Here is a 17,112-nt window from a genome sequence, read left to right as displayed (position 1 = left end):
CAGGAAGGGATCTTGCCAAGCTGGAACGCCGCAAGTGAGCACATTCTAGGTGGGCCTTGTGCAGAAGTGCATCAAGATCCGGAGAGTCCCTCAGAAAACTCTGCACAACCAAATTGAGCACATGTGCCAGACATGGGATGTGAGTGAGGTTGCCAAGGCCTAAAGCTGCCACCAGATTTCGGCCATTGCCACACACTACCATGCCTGGCTGGAGATTCGCTGGCACAAACCACACATCGCTCTCCTGCTTGATGGCATTCCAGAGCTCCTGCGCTGTGTGGCTTCGATTCCCCAAAGAAACTAATTTCAAGACGGCCTGCTGACGTTTGGCCACGGCTGTGCTCATGTCAGTCGTAACAGGTAAACGTTCACGGGTCCATGTGGAGGTGGACTGTGACGGATCCTGCAGCGAGGAATCTGAGGAACTGGTGTAAGAGGAGGAGTCAATGCATACAGACTGGATTCCTGCAATCCTTGGAGTGGGCAGGACACGTCCTGCGCCACTCGCACGGTCTGTACCCGGCTCAACAACATTAACCCCATGGGCAGTGACAGAAAGGTATCGCCCCTGTCCATGTTGACTGGTCCACGCATCGGTGGTGAGGTGGACCTTGCTACTGACGGCGTTCAGTAGCGCATGTTTGATTTGTCCCTCCACATGCTTGTGCAGGGCAGGGACAGCTTGCCTGCTGAAGTAAAAGCGGCTGGGCACCTTGTACTGTGGGACTGCCAATGCCATCAAGTCACGGAAGCTGTCAGTCTCCACCAGCCTGAATGAGAGCATTTCCAGGGACAGAAGTTTGGCAATGCCTGCATTCAGAGCCTGTGCTCAGGGGTGGTTTGCCGAGAATGCCCGCCTTTTCTCCCATGCCTGTACTACCGATGGCTGTAGAGTAGGCTGGGAGTGTGAGGATGACTGGGAACGTGGTGCTGTGGGTGGAATTACACTAGGTCTCTGGACAACAGTGCCAGATGTTCTTCCATGGCGATCCAAGGAGGAAGCCGAACCAGCTGTGCGTGAGCTGGAGGAAGAAGCAACATGAGCTGAAGAGGTGGTAGCTGCTGCTGTTGGTTGGCCTAGGTCTTCAGTGTGTTTTTGGAACTCCACCGCGTGCCTGGTCCGCACATGTTTCCACATATTTGTGGTATTGAGTTTGCTGACACTTTTACCTCTTTTTACTTTCTGATGACACAGCTTGCATTTGACAAAACAAATGTCATCTGCAACTGTGTCAAAAAAGGACCAGGCACTGCAAGTCTTGGGAGCACCCTTTTTGGCTTTTGAAAGAGACAGGCTCCTAACTGGTGCCAAAGTGGAGGCTACAGGCTCCGCAGTCTTCCCCCTCCCTCTCCCTCTTTGGCCCGTTAGGGGAATCTCTTCCTCTGAGCTGCTCCCACCACCTTCCGGTTCCTCACGCCACGATGGGTCAAGGACCTCATCATCTCCACTACCCTCTGCCACCAACTGCTCCTCCTGGGTAGTCTCGGCAGCACAGTACGCACCAGAAAGCGGCACCTGAGTTTCATCATCAGATGCGTACTGCGCTGTGGTCACCGCAGGCACTGACCCACCTGCCTCTTCAGAGTCAGAGAGACAAAGCTGTTGGGCATCACTGCACACTGCCTCTTCTTCCATTTCTCCAATACTGCTTGGCTGGCCCCCTGTTTCCAAGCCAAGAGATTCAGAGAACAGAAGTAGAGATGGCTCCTGTCCTGGGCTCTCTGACTGCCTGGCCAATTTGGCATGTGGTGAAGAGACAGATGGCTGCTCTCCAGTGGTCTGTGCCTGAGAGGATGTGGCACTAATTGAAGTCGATGCGTTAGCTGCCATCCATTCGACAACGGCTTCAATTTGATCTTCACGAAGCAGCGGTGCACGGCGCTCTCCGACAAAGCTGCGCATGAAGGACTGTTCCCTGCTGAAACCGGGTGATGGTGAGTCACCGGTGCCCGCAGCAGGCACAGAATCACCACGTCCTCTCCCTGCTCCTCTCCCTGCTCCACGCCCACGACCCTTACTCCCTGCCCTCTTCATCTTGGTTGACAGATAAAGATAAGCAGGAAAGTACTAAGGCCTTAGTGTGCTTATTCCTGAAATGCTCCTCCTAACAGGTGTAAGAAACACTAATGTTGTAAAGTGTGGACTAGACTTTATTATTGATAAAATGTGGCCTACACAAGTGTTAAGTGGTGTTTGGTGAACTTTACTTTTTTTTTTTTGGGCAGATCGGGCTACAGAGCGAGTTTAACTCACACGGAGACCGTGCAGACAGCCGTAAACTGCGCTGCAAGGCCAAAAACCCTCATCTAGGTTATCCTATCTAGTGTTTTTCCACTATTTTGCTGGAGACGGGTGGAAAGACACTAAAAGGAAATTGTTTACAAAATTTTCAACAGGCTGCACTAGTTGAAAAAAAAGGAAAAGTTATTTAACGGTATGAGGCAGTGACAAACCCTGAGCTGAATACAACGGGCTGTCGCTGCACACAGACTACAGGGCGAGCTGCGCTCACACGGAGACCGTGCAGACAGCCGTAAATGGCGCTGCAAGGCCCAAAAACACTCCTCTAGGTTATCCTATCTAGTGTTTTTCCACTATTTAGCTGGAGACGGGTGGAAAGACACTAATAGGAATTTTTTAAATAATTTTTAAACAGGCTGCACTTGTTGAAAAAAAGGAAAAGTTTTTTAACGGTATGAGGCAGTGACAAACCCTGAGCTGAATACAACGGGCTGTGGCTGCACACAGACTACAGGGCGAGCTGCGCTCACACGGAGACCGTGCAGACAGCCGTAAACGGCGCTGCAAGGCCCAAAAACCCTCCTCTAGGTTATCCTATCTAGTGTTTTTCCACTATTTTGCTGGAGACGGGTGGAAAGACACTAATAGGAAATTTTTAAATAATTTTTCAACAGGCTGCACTATTTGAAAAAAGGACAAGTTAATTTACAGTATGAGGCAGTGACAAACCCTGAGCTGAATACAACCGGCTGTGGCTGCACACAGACTACAGGGCGAGCTGCGCTCACACGGAGACCGTGCAGACAGCCGTAAACGGCGCTGCAAGGCCCAAAACCCCCCCTCTAGGTTATCCTATCTAGTGTTTTTCCACTATTTGGCTGGAGACGGGTGGAAAGACACTAATAGGAAATTTGAGAAAAAATGTGCAGCAGGCTGCACTATGAGCAAAAAAGGACAATGGATAGAACTGTGTGAGGCAGTGTGAACCCCCCCTGAGCTGAATACAACCTGGTATATGGCTGCACACAGACTACAGAGTGAGCTGCACACACACACACACACACTGAGACCTTGCAGAACGCTGTTAAAACAGCGCTGCAAGGCAAGAGCAAGGTGAACTGAACAGTGAACACAGCGTTTGCTAAATTAGCCTTGGAAAAGCAAAATAAAGCAATTAGCTATCTCAACTGGCCCTCAGTTAGAACACAGCGTCCTGTCCCTAACTGAAATCACAGCAGAGTGAGCGCAAAATGGCGACAGCGTTTTTTATAGTGCAGAGTGACATCATTTCAGCAGCCAATCACAGCCTTGCCAGTACTTACATGCCCACCATGCTAAACAGGATGTGCCCACACTTCCATTTATTCCTCATTGGCTGCTGCGTTCAGTTTGAATTCTGGGAACTTCCGATTCCGGTATCCGATACGCGGGAAGTATCGGAATTCCGATACCGCAAGTATCGGCCGATACCCGATACTTGCGGTATCGGAATGCTCAACACTATTTCCCACATGTCTACTATACATCAGAACAACTTTGGAACCAACATTTTTTTTTTGTTAGGAAGTTATAAGCGTTAAAAGTTGACCAGCGATTTTTCATTTTTACAATAAAATTTACAAAACCATTTTTTTAGGGATCACATCACATTTGAAGTTACTTTGAGGGGTCTATATGACAGAAAATACTCAAAAGTGACACCATTCTAAAAACTGCACCTCTCAAGGTAAAAAAAAAAAGTTCCTGCTCTTCTTCATAAAATACTTGACTTTATTTTATGAGTTTAAAATACAAGCTTTGATAAGGATCATGGCAGCGATCGAGTAGCTCATGTCCTCCTGTGCGTTGTCCGTGGGGCTGTATGTATTTTAAATGCATGAAATATAGTTAAGTATTTTATTATGAAGAGCTGAAACAATTTTTTTTTCCTTTACTATTGGATCGTCTCACCAGGACGGGGGTTCCGTGCACCTTCTGAAGATCGGTGAGCTGGATTTTACTTTCCTTTTTTCTTGTGACCTCTCAAGGTACTCAAAACCACGTTCAAGAAGTTTAATAACCCTTCAGGTGCTTCACAGGAGCTGAGGCAATGTGGAAGGAAGAAATGAACATTTTACTGTTTAGTCACAAAAATGATCTTTCAGCAACTAAAGTTGTTGAGCAATTTCTCCTGAGGGCGCCGATATTCCATATGTGGGGGAAAACCACTGTTTGGACGCACAGCAGGGCTCGGAAGGGAAGGAGCACCTTTTGACTTTTTGAATGCAAAATTGGCTGGAATTGAGAGCGGACGCCATGTCACATTTGAAGAGCCCCTGATGTGCCTAAACATTGGAAAACCTCCACAAATGACCCTATTTTGGAAACTAGACCCTTATGTAGCTGTATGTTGAGCACTTTAATCCCCCAGGTGCTTCACAGAAATTTATAATGTAGAGTTATGAAAATAAAATAAAACACATTTTTTTCACAAAAATGATCTTTTAGCAACTAAAATTGTTGAGCAATTTCTCCTGAGTGTGCCGATACCCCATATGTGTTGTAACACCACTGTTTGGGCACACGGCAGGGCTCGGAAGGGAAGGAGTGATGTTTTGGATTGCAGACTTTGATGGAATGGTCTGAGGGCGTCATGTTGCATTTGCAGGGCCCTGATGTGCCTAAACATTAGAAAACCCCCACAAGTGACCCCATTTTGGAAACAAGACCCACTAAAGAATTTATTTAGATGTTTGGTGGAACTTTGAACCCCCAGGAAAATAAAAAAAAATCAAATTTTTTCCACAAAAAATGATATTTTAGCCCCAATTTTTTATTTTCACAAGGGTAACAGGAGAAAATAGACCTTTAAAGTTGTTGCGCATTTTGTCCTAACTACGCCGATACCCCATATGTGGGGGAAAACCACTGTTTTTGCACACAGCAGGGCTAGGAAGGGAATGGAAGGAGTGATGTTTTGGATTGCAGACTTTGATGGAATAGTCTGCGGGCGTCATGTTGCGTTTGCAGAGCCCCTGATTTGCCTAAACAGTGGAAATCCTCCACAAGTGACTCCATTTTGGAAACTACACCCTTGAAGGAATTTATCTAGAGGCATAGTTTTATAGTAATTATTATCAAAGTGTGCTTTGTCAGCAGGGTACAAACTAATTTTAGTAATTTATGAACATGTGGTACGCTTTGAAGCAATCCTTAATGCAAAGGCCAGGTAAAGGCAAAGGCAAAGGCAAATTTTCTGCTTTAGTGTTCAATGACTGGCTGAATATTATATAGACGATCAAAGTTTGGATCATCTAGGGAAGGATACTGCGCATTATCACTATGATGCAAACATTTTTGGATCGCTTCTCATCGTGTCCTTGTCATGGCCATGCGGAATACTGGTGTGCTCTAGAGAATATCAGTACTCCAGTTTTGCCGAAGCTTTTTTAAATTATTTTTATTATGCCCATATGCATCAGAATTCCATCTGGCGTATGATGACATGGGATTTTGGGTGAAAAATTGTTGGGCATACTGGTTTGTCTGGGCCACCATAAAATTTCTTATTTCATCACTAAAAAATAATTTGAAGAAGTCAATTTCAGTGAGGCCAGTGGTGGCAAATTGGATTCCTGAGCTGCTCAAATTGGAAATGACGGGCTGATAATTTTACAGGGGAAGGGGGGAATCCATATGGGATCGATTGCTGCAGGAGTTGCCTGGATCCTAGGGCGCCTTCTTGTGGGTCCTTCCTCACTAGAGGAGGAAGAGGATGAGGAATAGAGGAATGTGGGATCTTCCTCACTGCCTGAATCCATGTTGGACGCAAGGATGGTGTAAGCCTCTTCTGGTGAATAGAGTCTTCTTAAAGAATGGGCCAATTTAATTTTTTTTTTCAAAACCCTGGGATGTGTATGTAAGTGGTGCTTTTACACTAATGTAATGTGTGGGGCTTGTGTATAGGGTACTATTTATTATAACAAAACAGAGGAAAAAAAGTAGAGAGAAAAAATGTAGAAGAAAAAAATGGAAAGAAAAATCAGATGTAAAAAAAGGTTTGAATAAAAAAAAACAGGCATTCACTACACTAATGCCCTCCCTATAAATGTATTACCAGATGCAAATATTTTTTTTTACAAAAGAAAAACGGACGTCACCAACAATGTGATGTACGCTCCCCTAATGCACTAGCTAAAAATAATGCACTAGCTAAAAATTTACTCAACGCAACAATTTTTTTTTCTGCAAGAGAAAAGCGGACGTCACCAACAATGTGACATACGCTCCCTTAATGAACTTAATGAACAAGAAAAAAAAGCTACCTCCCTACCTATAAAACTACTCTGTACGTTTTTTTTTCTAAAACAAGATCGGTCGTCACTAACGCTGTGACGCCGGCTACAAGCTTCCTCGCTACCACTAAAATTACGCTGTGCAATTTTTTTTTCTCTTAAACAAGATCAGTCGTCATTAAAGATGTGACGCTGGCTACATTACCTTGCTATGTCTAAAACTACGCTGTACTAACTACTATTATTATTTTTTTCTAAAAAAAAATTGGACATCGCTTAGACTGCGACGTCCGCTACGTTAAATAGCTAAAAAAAGAAAAAGTCCTGTGGCGCAGTCTCTGTTCAGCAGCAATACTGATCAGAGCTCTGCAGATGCCGGAATCGCACAAATGCTCTGCACAGGACGCCGCGCACAGGAAAAAAGCTCAAAACTGGAACAGGGATGGGGGACTGGGAAAGGGTGAGGGAGGCGCTGCTGCTCTGCTGTGATCACAGATGAGTCACACAGCAGGCAGATGCAGCACAGCACAGATCGCAGGATGATTTCAATGGAGCAGCACACAGCATAGGAGGGCAGGAGATACCAGGGACAATCGCACTGGCCACCAATGGATATGCGGCACCCTAGAGTCCAGGTCATCGCAGTGGTATTGCTTTCCACTCGGGGAGAGTGATGCTGCATCCAGGTACCACAAACATGCAACACATTTCACACTCCAGGCCACCAGGGGGAGCTCTTGCTCCTATTTATTAGGTCACTCCCCACATTGGTAAAACTGGTCACCTGTAGGGAAAGTTAGTCAGTTGCTGGCTGAGCTCCACTTAGTTAGTTGGTCCCTGACAGGGGTGGGATCCTGTCAGAGAACAAAAGAGAAGGACACAGAGCTGTGCATGCCCTCAGAGCTGCAGCTCCTAGAAAGAGACATCGAAGGCAGAACTGTATTGCAGCGAGCATGCAAGGTAGTCATAGCAAAGGAGTGGATATCAGAAGGGGACCAGCCCTACACAGGCTGTTTCCTTCTAAGGCGCAGAAGCCCGGTAGCCGGAACACCGAGGGAGTAATGACCTTTATGCCTTGCTCCAGAGACCGGCACGGCAGCTAATTTCACATTACCTGTCTGCCCTACATCCAGGAGGCAAGATGGCACCCCTTAGAGGCTGGGGCATGATAGAGTCCCTATAAACCACCTCAAGCCACCAGTCATATGGGTTTGTCCTATCCTATCCGGGGGATAGAGAGACATAACATCTACAACAGTTGTGAGGACCTTATGAGAAGCTTAGCAGTAAGGGACTACAACACCACAGTGCTAGAGGAAGGCTACTGATTTCCACCTGGACAAGGGGACTCTGGACTTGCCTCCAAGCCGGCCGGACTCTGCCTGCCCTGTGAACTGGTGCCCTGGACTGTGGATGCTGAAGTCTTCAGTAACGGTAAAGAGACTGCAAACTTGGGTCCTCGTTCTTCACTGCGCCTCACACCATCCACCATCTACACACCGGGAAGCCCTGGGGACATACTTCACCTGTGGGAAGGTATACCATCTAGCTGCCATAACATCACCCCAGCGGACCCCTTAAAGCAGCGTCGGTCACCCTGACTGAATACCACAGGTGGCGTCATGAACACAAACTTTATCCCTTTAAAGACCTTTTCCTTTAAAACGGACATCCCTGGGGCCATGGGCTGGGTCAGCCACTGTGACATCCCTCTGTAAACCGCAGGACCTGGTACCGAGTACCCCACGGCCCCATGGGGTTGCTCCAGATACTCTCAGGTGGCACAGAGGGGCTGGAGAACCATTCTGCATGCCAAATCTGAGGTAAAGATGGCATGCAGGGCGGTGATCCCTATTTTAGATTAACCCCTTTGGCGCTGATTGGCTAGAAACTATTGTTCAGCCAATCGGCTCCATTGGGATTAATCGGGTGAGGTGATGTTGCGATAACCCCACCCACTGTGACAGCTGTGATTGGTGCTGTGTCACACAGCACTGATGACAACATGTCACATGCTTTTCTTTTTTTCAATAACTTTATTGGCAACATTGCGTTCCCATGGGGTCGGCGGGCACGTCAAAGTGACATATCCACATACATCCACATACATCCACATTGCCTGTGTACCCATTGTTAAAGGTAGGTACCCAGGACGCATGCAGAAGTAGGTGGACCTAAAAGGAAGACACTCAGAAGTGGGCGAAGCTTCAGGGGAGAAGTATGCAGCTGTCCGCAAAGCCCCGGTACGCAAGCGTGAACCCGGCCTTAGAGATCCTTTCATCTTCAACTTGCTTAACTGTACAGAGTAACAGTAATTTTGACCAGGGGTAACCAAACTCTTACATGCCACTGTATCTGCGTGATACATCCCTATTAATGATTGATAAATCACTATGGAATAGAGAACATAAGAATACCAGTACTGTGTTTTGGTCTTTGCCATTAATTTAGAACATAACATGATTTCTTTTTTTAACGACTACCAGGTGGAGTGGTATCTGGCAAATTCTAGCAGTATAAACGCTTTCCTTGATGGTCAGAAAGTATTATTTGATTATTCACAAGGTAAGCAATTTTTTATTTAATTAGCATGAAATATGGTATGGCTAGCATACTAAATATTTGCCCTTGTACACACTAGCACCAAAAGTGGAAGCAGAGGCAGATAAATGTACCCTTTCATCTCCCAACTTGTAACAGTAAAATACATGCACAGTAGATTTGGGAAAATAAATAGCGCTTCGACAGGAGTACTTTCCACTTGCTAAAGTTTTCAGTATGCAGACTTAAAAACTAATAGTTTATTTTAGGAATAAATTAAAAGTTAAAGGGGTTCTTCTGGACTTGGCTTATGTTTTCCTATTGGGTTAAGGATTTACAGACAGGTTGTAGCTAACTACCTGCCTGATTTGCTAGGCCCAATCTCTGCTGGCATAGAGCAGTCAATGACCTCTCTTGTCAGCGATTCTGCTGCTTCATTTAACCTCATTTTAACAGAGCATCTCTTCCTCTTCCGGACTGCTCTCTCTTCATGATGTCACCAGAAGTCACAGAATTGCAGGCAGTAGTGGTCCGTGATGGCTACCAGTTGACAGAGATTGGTGCTGTACAAAACAGGCAGGTTAATAACAACTATTTGCCCAGAGGGAAAAATAAGCTTTGGTTAACCACTTTAACCGTTTTGCAAGTTAAAGCGTTATTCCCATTTCCATAGACATAGCAAATCAGAAATACTATACTATACTTCTAATTAGAGGTATTTGCTAATATTATTATTATTATTACACCTACTACATATTGGTATAGGATTTGGGAGATGGGAATACCCCTTTAAAGATCACTCATGACAAACTGATTTTTCAAGATCTTGATGCTTTGTGATTACCAAATAATGACAATGTGCAAGGTGCACACTATGACAACTTCTCCGTAGTTCAAGTGCGCGCAGGTGGTCATGTGACCACAGGTATGTGATTTTCATAATTACACTAACATGCTGACCAGCTTCTCGTTGGCTTCTATCAAAACATGATTAAATTAGTATTTTCATCTCCAAGATCCTATCTCAAGTTGTAGTAGGTGTAAGAATACTAATATTAATGCCTCCAATTAGTGATGATTCGAAATGTCGCTTTCCTCATGTGCAGAGCATTGAATTAGCTTAGATATCCATGTTTACGACCACTAACAGCTAAATAACTGTTACTATATGAATGGTCGTAAACATGGATACCTAAGCTACTACAATGTCTGCACATGGGGTAAGCAACATAGCTTATCACAAGAACTATACTACATTTCTAATTGGAGGTATTTGCTAATATTAACATTATTATTACACCTACTACACATTGGGATAGGATCTTGGAGATGGAAATACTCCATTAAGAGAAGAGAATGTGAATCTAGGCATGTGATAGCAAGTCTGCATGAATATTGAGAGAAGTGGACCAGAGTCTAGTCAACACGAAACCACAAGTGTGGAAGTCCCATATCTGTGATCATGTGCCCACCCGCTGACATTGGGAATAAGTGAGAATCATGACAGTGTGATCATTGTACAGTCACAATTTTGAAAGTCTGCAGAGTGAAAGCAGAAATTTATCTAGAAGTTGGAAAACCCCTTTGAAGTTTTCCTATCTTAGGCAGACAAGAGGCCATAAATGTCATAGGTGAGACTCTATCTGTGTGACTGAACGGGGCCCCTGAGCTAGCATGGAAGTGTTTAGGTCTCACTATTTATGAGTAAAGCACAGCAGAGATTAATAACCCCTTTTAAGTTTAACATGAACATATAAATGGTAAGGTACAAAAGAAAAGTATTTGTAGCAATAAATTGTGTCTCCTGTAAAATGTATTTACATATTTTAGATTGTTAAATTTATTAGGCTACTTTCACACTAGCGTCGGAATCTCCCCGTCGCAATGCGTCGGGCAGAGATTCCGACGCTAGCGTTTAATGCACTGCACAACGGAGGCAGCGGATGCATTTCTCCGGCGCATCCGCTGCCCCATTGTGAGGTGCGGGGAGGTGGGGGCGGAGTTCCGGCCGCGCATGCGCGGTCAGAAAAAGCGGTCCGTCAGGAGCAAAAAACGTTACATGTAGCGTTTTTTGCTCCCGACGGTCCGCCAAAGCACGACGCATCCGTCGCACGACGGATGCGACGTGTGGCAATGCGTCGTCAATACAAGTCTATGGGGAAAAAACGCATCCTGCAAGCACTTTTGCAGGATGCGTTTTTTCTGCAAAACGACGCATTGTGACGGATTGCAGTTAACGCTAGTGTGAAAGTAGCCTTAGACAATTTTAGAGTTTGTTACAATTTATATTAAAATCTATATATTTTATCTTAGTAACTCAATTTACAAATGGAATGTTTTTTTAAAAATATTAATTTCCACCAAACCCAAAAATATTTCTATGAACATTTTTCTAAGTGTCTCTTTTATACATGATAAAAATGTTATTTCTTTAACAGAAAAAAGTATAATAAATAGAATGAATGTTTATTAATCAGGAAACTTATGATTAATATTGTAATTTATCTTAATTTCTAGACATGGAGGTCGATATAAATGACACCAATTCAGCTGTCTTCCTCAAAAGCAATAACTCAACTATCACTGCAACCTTTGAAGGTTCTCTGTCTGTACAAGTGTCGGCCCAATCTAATATGCTGACTGCTGTATCCAGTCTTCCCAGTAGCTTCTTGAACAATACCAAAGGATTGCTGGGTAAGTGCCAATCATTTAGTTCTATATATGGTTAATACTGATGAGCGAGTGTGCTCATTACTTGAGATTTCCAAGCATGCTCGGGTGTTCTTCGAGTATCTTGGGCATGCTCATAGATTATGTTTGAGTCCCTGCAGCTGCATGATTTGCGGCTGCTAGACAGCTTGAATAAATGTTGGGATTCCATAACAAACAGGCAATCCCTGCATGCATTCAGGTTGTCTAACAGCCGCAAATCAAGCAGCTGCGGGGACTCAAACATAATCTGCGAACATGCCCAAAATACTCAAAGAACACCCGAGCATACTCTGAAAACTCGACTAACTCGCTCATCATTAATGGTAAATCATTTTAAATCATTATTTTCTCTAAGTTTTGTTATTGTTCTTCTTCTGTACATACGTATTGGCAAAAATATCATAACAAATTGTTTTTGCAGAAGCCCAGCTGTACTTTTTACTTGGTTCTAGTCCAGGCATTACATTTTTCCTGTATCAATTATTTTGCCTCTATATATTTATACTGTGTGCACAATTATTAGGTAATTTGTATTTTTGATGATTGATAATATTTTCGAACAACTACAATGTTGTCGGTCATTGCAGTAGTTAATAAACCTGAATATTTATACCACACAATTAGCACAAACTATTTATATCCTGAAATGTGGACTATTGACTGCCCCACACTATTAGAACAAACAATTTATATTCTGAAATGTGGCCTGGTCTCTGGCCCACACTAGAAGCACAAACAATTTATATTCTGAAATGTGGCCAGGTCTCTGGCCCACACTAGAAGCACAAACAATTTATATTCTGATATGTGGCTAGGTATTTTGCCCACACTATTAGCACAAATTATTAAGATTCTGAAATGAGGCCTGGTGTATGGCCCACACTATTAGCAGAAACTAACTAATTAACTCAAAACTGCAAATAAAGCTTAAACAACAGCCACCAGATGGATTTCATCAACCAAGGTAACATTTTAATCAGTATAATGGCTCCAACCTGACACAGTCTTTAGGTTACTCAGCACAATGTGGCTGACAGGATGCCTTTAAATCATTTAAAAAAATTGGATGGAGACTCCTCTATTTTTGATTACCGGCCAAGATAAAGCTGACAGCTTTATTAATAAACCACCATATATTCACCTGTCCTCTGTAGTCCACGTAATTCCATGTGTCCCATTACGATCTCACATGCAGAACAGTCACATCGGGAGATGTGACTGCTCTACCCAGCCGCTGGTGATACACAGACAGGAGGTACTCGCTCCTGCAGTGCATCACTGAGCTGCTGTGAGAGAGGTCACACGAGTTCATGATGGACTCCGGTGAGCTTTCTCATGCAGCAGTGAGAAACGGCAAAGTAAGGGAGATCACCGGAGCTAGTGAACTCTCTCACTGAAGCTCAGTGCTATACCCTTTTGTTCTGGGTGTCTGTGCTTTTTTTTAATAATATCACTACACGGGGTTAGTAATGGGGGCGTCTTGTAGTCTCCTCTCCATTACTGACCTGTAGGCTTGATGTTACCTGACAATACAAAGGTGACATCAACCTCCCCAACCATTACCCTACTTGCCACCACTACAGGGCAAGTGGGAAAGGCGAGGCTAAGTGCCAGATTTGCCTCAGTAACATAGTAACATAGTTAGCAAGGCCAAAAAAAGACATTTGTCCATCCAGTTCAGCCTATCTTCAGTCAGAATAAATCCCCATATCTACGTCCCTCTAAAGAATATCTGTAGGATACAATATTGTTATGCTCCAGGAAGACATCCAGGCCTCTCTTGAACCCCTCGACTGAGTGTGCCATCACCACCTCCTGCAGCAAGGAATTCCAGATTCTCAGTGCCCTAACAGTAAAGAATTCTCTTCTATGTTGGAGGAGAAACCTTCTCTCCTCCAGATGCAGAGAATGCCCCCATGTGACTGTCACATTCCTTGGTATAAACAGATCCTCGGAAAGATTTTGGTATTGTACCCTTATATACTTATACATGGTTATTAGATCACCCCTCAATCATCTTTTTTCTAGACTAAATACTCCTAATGTTGCTAATCTCACTGGGTATTGTAGTTCCCACATTTCCTTTGTTAATTTTGTTGCCCTCCTTTGTACTCGCTCTAGTTCCATTATGCTCTTCCTGAGCACCGGTGCCCAAAACTGTACACAGTACTCTATATGCAGTCTAACCAGGGATTTGTACAGAGGAAGTATAATGCTCTCATCATGTGTATCCAGACCTCTTATAATGCACCCCATGATCCTGTTTGCCTTGGCAGCCGTTGCCTGGCACTGGCTGCTCCAGGTAAGTTTATCTTTAACTAGGATACCCAACAGCCTTACAGATGCACCTTTTCTGGGGCAGCTGAGAGCTGATGTTTTTAGTCTGGGAAGGGACCAATATCCATGGCCCCTTTCTAGTCTATTTATATTATCCTGCAGCTCTCTGCTTAGTCTTTGCTACTTAAATTGTATAGGGGGACCCAAGGCCAATTTTTTTCTGGGGTCCCTCTGTAAACTAGACAGTAAATACTAACCAAACAGCTATAAGCTGATATTAATAGCCTGAGAACTTTTTTGGCTATTGGCTCCTTCCAGAATATTAACATCAGCCCTCAGCTGTTGGCTTTCCCTCTGCTGGTCATGAAAACTACGTGGGTGCCCACGCAATTTTTTTTTAAAATTAACAGTTGCTGTTTGGTTACAGCCTATGTAGTTTCATTCTGTTAACGTTCCTACATAGGCTGGTTACAGTGTGTGCATGCATGAGCGTGCATGTGTGCATGTGTGCGTGTGTGTGTTTACTTACCGGTTTAGTAATGAGGGTGTCTGGTTGACAACTTTTCATTACTAAACTTAGGGCTTGGTGTCAACTACAGCTGCTGACAGCAATCCCATTACTCTAATGCTACTGCTTCAGAATGAAAAAGAAGGTGTTGAACAAAAAAATTACAACACCAATTTTTAAAAAAATCTTTATTAAGTTAAACAAAGCCTTCGTTGCTGTACAAAAACGAGTACAAAACCGCTGCAAAAAAGAGCCAAAAAAACACGGCAAAAATTGTGTGTTTTTGCTATAGCATTTTTGCTGCCAAGAGATGCAAAAACCTTGCAAAAATTTCTGCAAATACTCAACTTGCGCACATACCCTAAGGCTGGAGTCACACTAGTGAAGGACATTATTCTGGGTGTCTGTGTTTTCATACAATATGGCTATGGGTAGTCACCGGTGTGTGTATTTCCGGCACAATTGCCAGAAGCGCTTGTTAAATGCCGCTGTCAGCGTTTGATAGTCATGGGTGGATCGCGATTCCACCCTCGGCTATTGCAGCCACATGTCAGCTATTCAAAACAGCTGATATGTGCCAGGAAATATGTGGGCTCAACGCCACATCAACCGGAGGGAGTCCAACATTGGCGTACCAATACGTCTGATGTCGGAAAGGGGTTAAAATAATTTATTGGCAGTGCAATAATTTTCCTGCACTTTTACTAAATTGTACTGACTTTTTCTGATTTTAACAAAAATGATTGCGTTATCAATCATGAATCCAAATGTGCCACATTCGTGCAGAATTTATGTTTGGTGATTGTTTTCCAAACATATTCGCTCATCTCTAGGTCTGTGCCTGTTATGACCTGGGGTTTAGGAGCACCCGGCACGAACTGATAGTTAAACTCACACAGGACAAGCTCTGGGATGTGGGAGCTCTGCTGACCGCAAGCCCTAATCCTATCACACACACTAGAAATAGCCGTGGAGCGTTCCTGACTCTCCCTAGACGCCTCTTCACAGCCTCAGAGCTAGCTAGCCCTAGAGATAGAAAATAAAGCCTACCTTGCCTCAGAGAAATTCCCCAAAGGAAAAGGCAGCCCCCCCCCCCACATATATTGACTGTGAGTAAAGATGAAAGTCACAAACGCAGAAATGAAACAGGTTTCAGCAAAGGGAGGCCAGACTTACTAAACAGACAGAGGATAGGAAAGGTATCTTTGCAGTCAGCACAAAAAACTACAAAAGACCACGCAGAGTGTGCAAAAAGACCTCCGCACTGACTCACGGTGCGGAGGTGCGACTCTGCATCCCAGAGCTTCCAGCTAGCAAGACAAAATCATGATAACCAGCTGGACAAGGAAACAATGAACAAATAATAACTATCAGGAACTTAGCTTCTGCTGGAGAAGACAGGTCACCAGAAAGATCCAAGTGCGAACTGAACCAATGCAGGAACATTGACAGCTGACATGGAGTAACGATCTGAGTGGAGTTAAATAGAGCAGCCAACCAAAGGATAAACCACGTCACCTGTGTAAGGAACCTCAGAAGCAGCAGCTTCACTCACAGCCACCAGAGGGAGCCCATAGACAGAACTCGCCGAAGTACCATTCACGACCACAGGAGGGAGTTCGACAACAGAATTCACAACAGTACCCCCCCCTTGAGGAGGGGTCACCGAACCCTCACCAGAGCCCCCAGGCCGATCAGGATGAGCCAAATGAAAGGCACGAACAAGATCGGCAGCATGAACATCAGAGGCAAAAACCCAGGAATTATCTTCCTGACCATAACCCTTCCACTTGACCAGGTACTGGAGTTTCCGTCTCGAAACACGAGAATCCAAAATCTTCTCCACCACATACTCCAACTCCCCCTCAATCAACACCGGGGCAGGAGGATCAACGAAGGGAACCATAGGCACCACGTATCAACAACGACCTATGGAACACATTATGGATGGCAAAAGAATCTGGAAGGTCCAAACGAAATGACACAGGATTAAGAACTTCAGAAATCTTATATGGCCCAAAGAAACGAGGCTTAAACTTAGGAGAGGAAACCTTCATAGAAACATGACGAGATGACAACCAAACCAAATCCCCAACACTAAGTCGGGGACCAACACAGCGCCGGCGGTTAGCGAAACGTTGAGCCTTCTCCTGGGACAATGTCAAATTGTCCACCACATGAGTCCAAATCTGCTGCAACCTGTCCACCACCGTATCCACACCAGAACAGTCTGAAGGCTCAACCTGCCCTGAAGAGAAACGAGGATGGAAACCAGAATTACAGAAAAAAGGAGAAACTAAAGTAGGCGAGCTGGCCCGATTATTAAGGACAAACTCAGCCAAAGGCAAGAAGGACACCCAATCATCCTGATCAGCAGAAACAAAGCATCTCAGATATGTTTCCAAAGTCTGATTAGTTCGTTCGGTTTGGCCATTAGTCTGAGGATGGAAAGCCGAAGAAAAAGACAAATCAATGCCCATCTTAACACAAAAGGACCGCCAAAACCTCGAAACAAACTGGGAACCTCTGTCCGAGACGATGTTCTCTGGAATGCCATG

General features: G+C 44.4%; 1 protein-coding gene across 1 annotated transcript in view; it reads left to right on the top strand.

Moving 5' to 3' along the window:
- The window catches only part of LOC138638068 (mucin-4-like), a 305,885-nt gene that overhangs the window by 55,498 nt on the left and 233,275 nt on the right, over positions 1 to 17,112 (top strand). The window contains exons 6-7 of the mRNA XM_069727051.1: positions 9,003 to 9,081; positions 11,575 to 11,751. Coding sequence (XP_069583152.1) covers positions 9,003 to 9,081; positions 11,575 to 11,751 — 256 coding nt within the window. The remainder of the gene's footprint in view (positions 1 to 9,002; positions 9,082 to 11,574; positions 11,752 to 17,112) is intronic.

This window comes from Ranitomeya imitator, chromosome 5 (genome assembly GCF_032444005.1).
Source record: "Ranitomeya imitator isolate aRanImi1 chromosome 5, aRanImi1.pri, whole genome shotgun sequence".
NCBI classification, from domain to species: Eukaryota; Metazoa; Chordata; class Amphibia; order Anura; family Dendrobatidae; genus Ranitomeya; species Ranitomeya imitator.
Note: the sequence above shows the minus strand (reverse complement) of the source record. Positions and strands in the feature narration are given on the sequence as shown.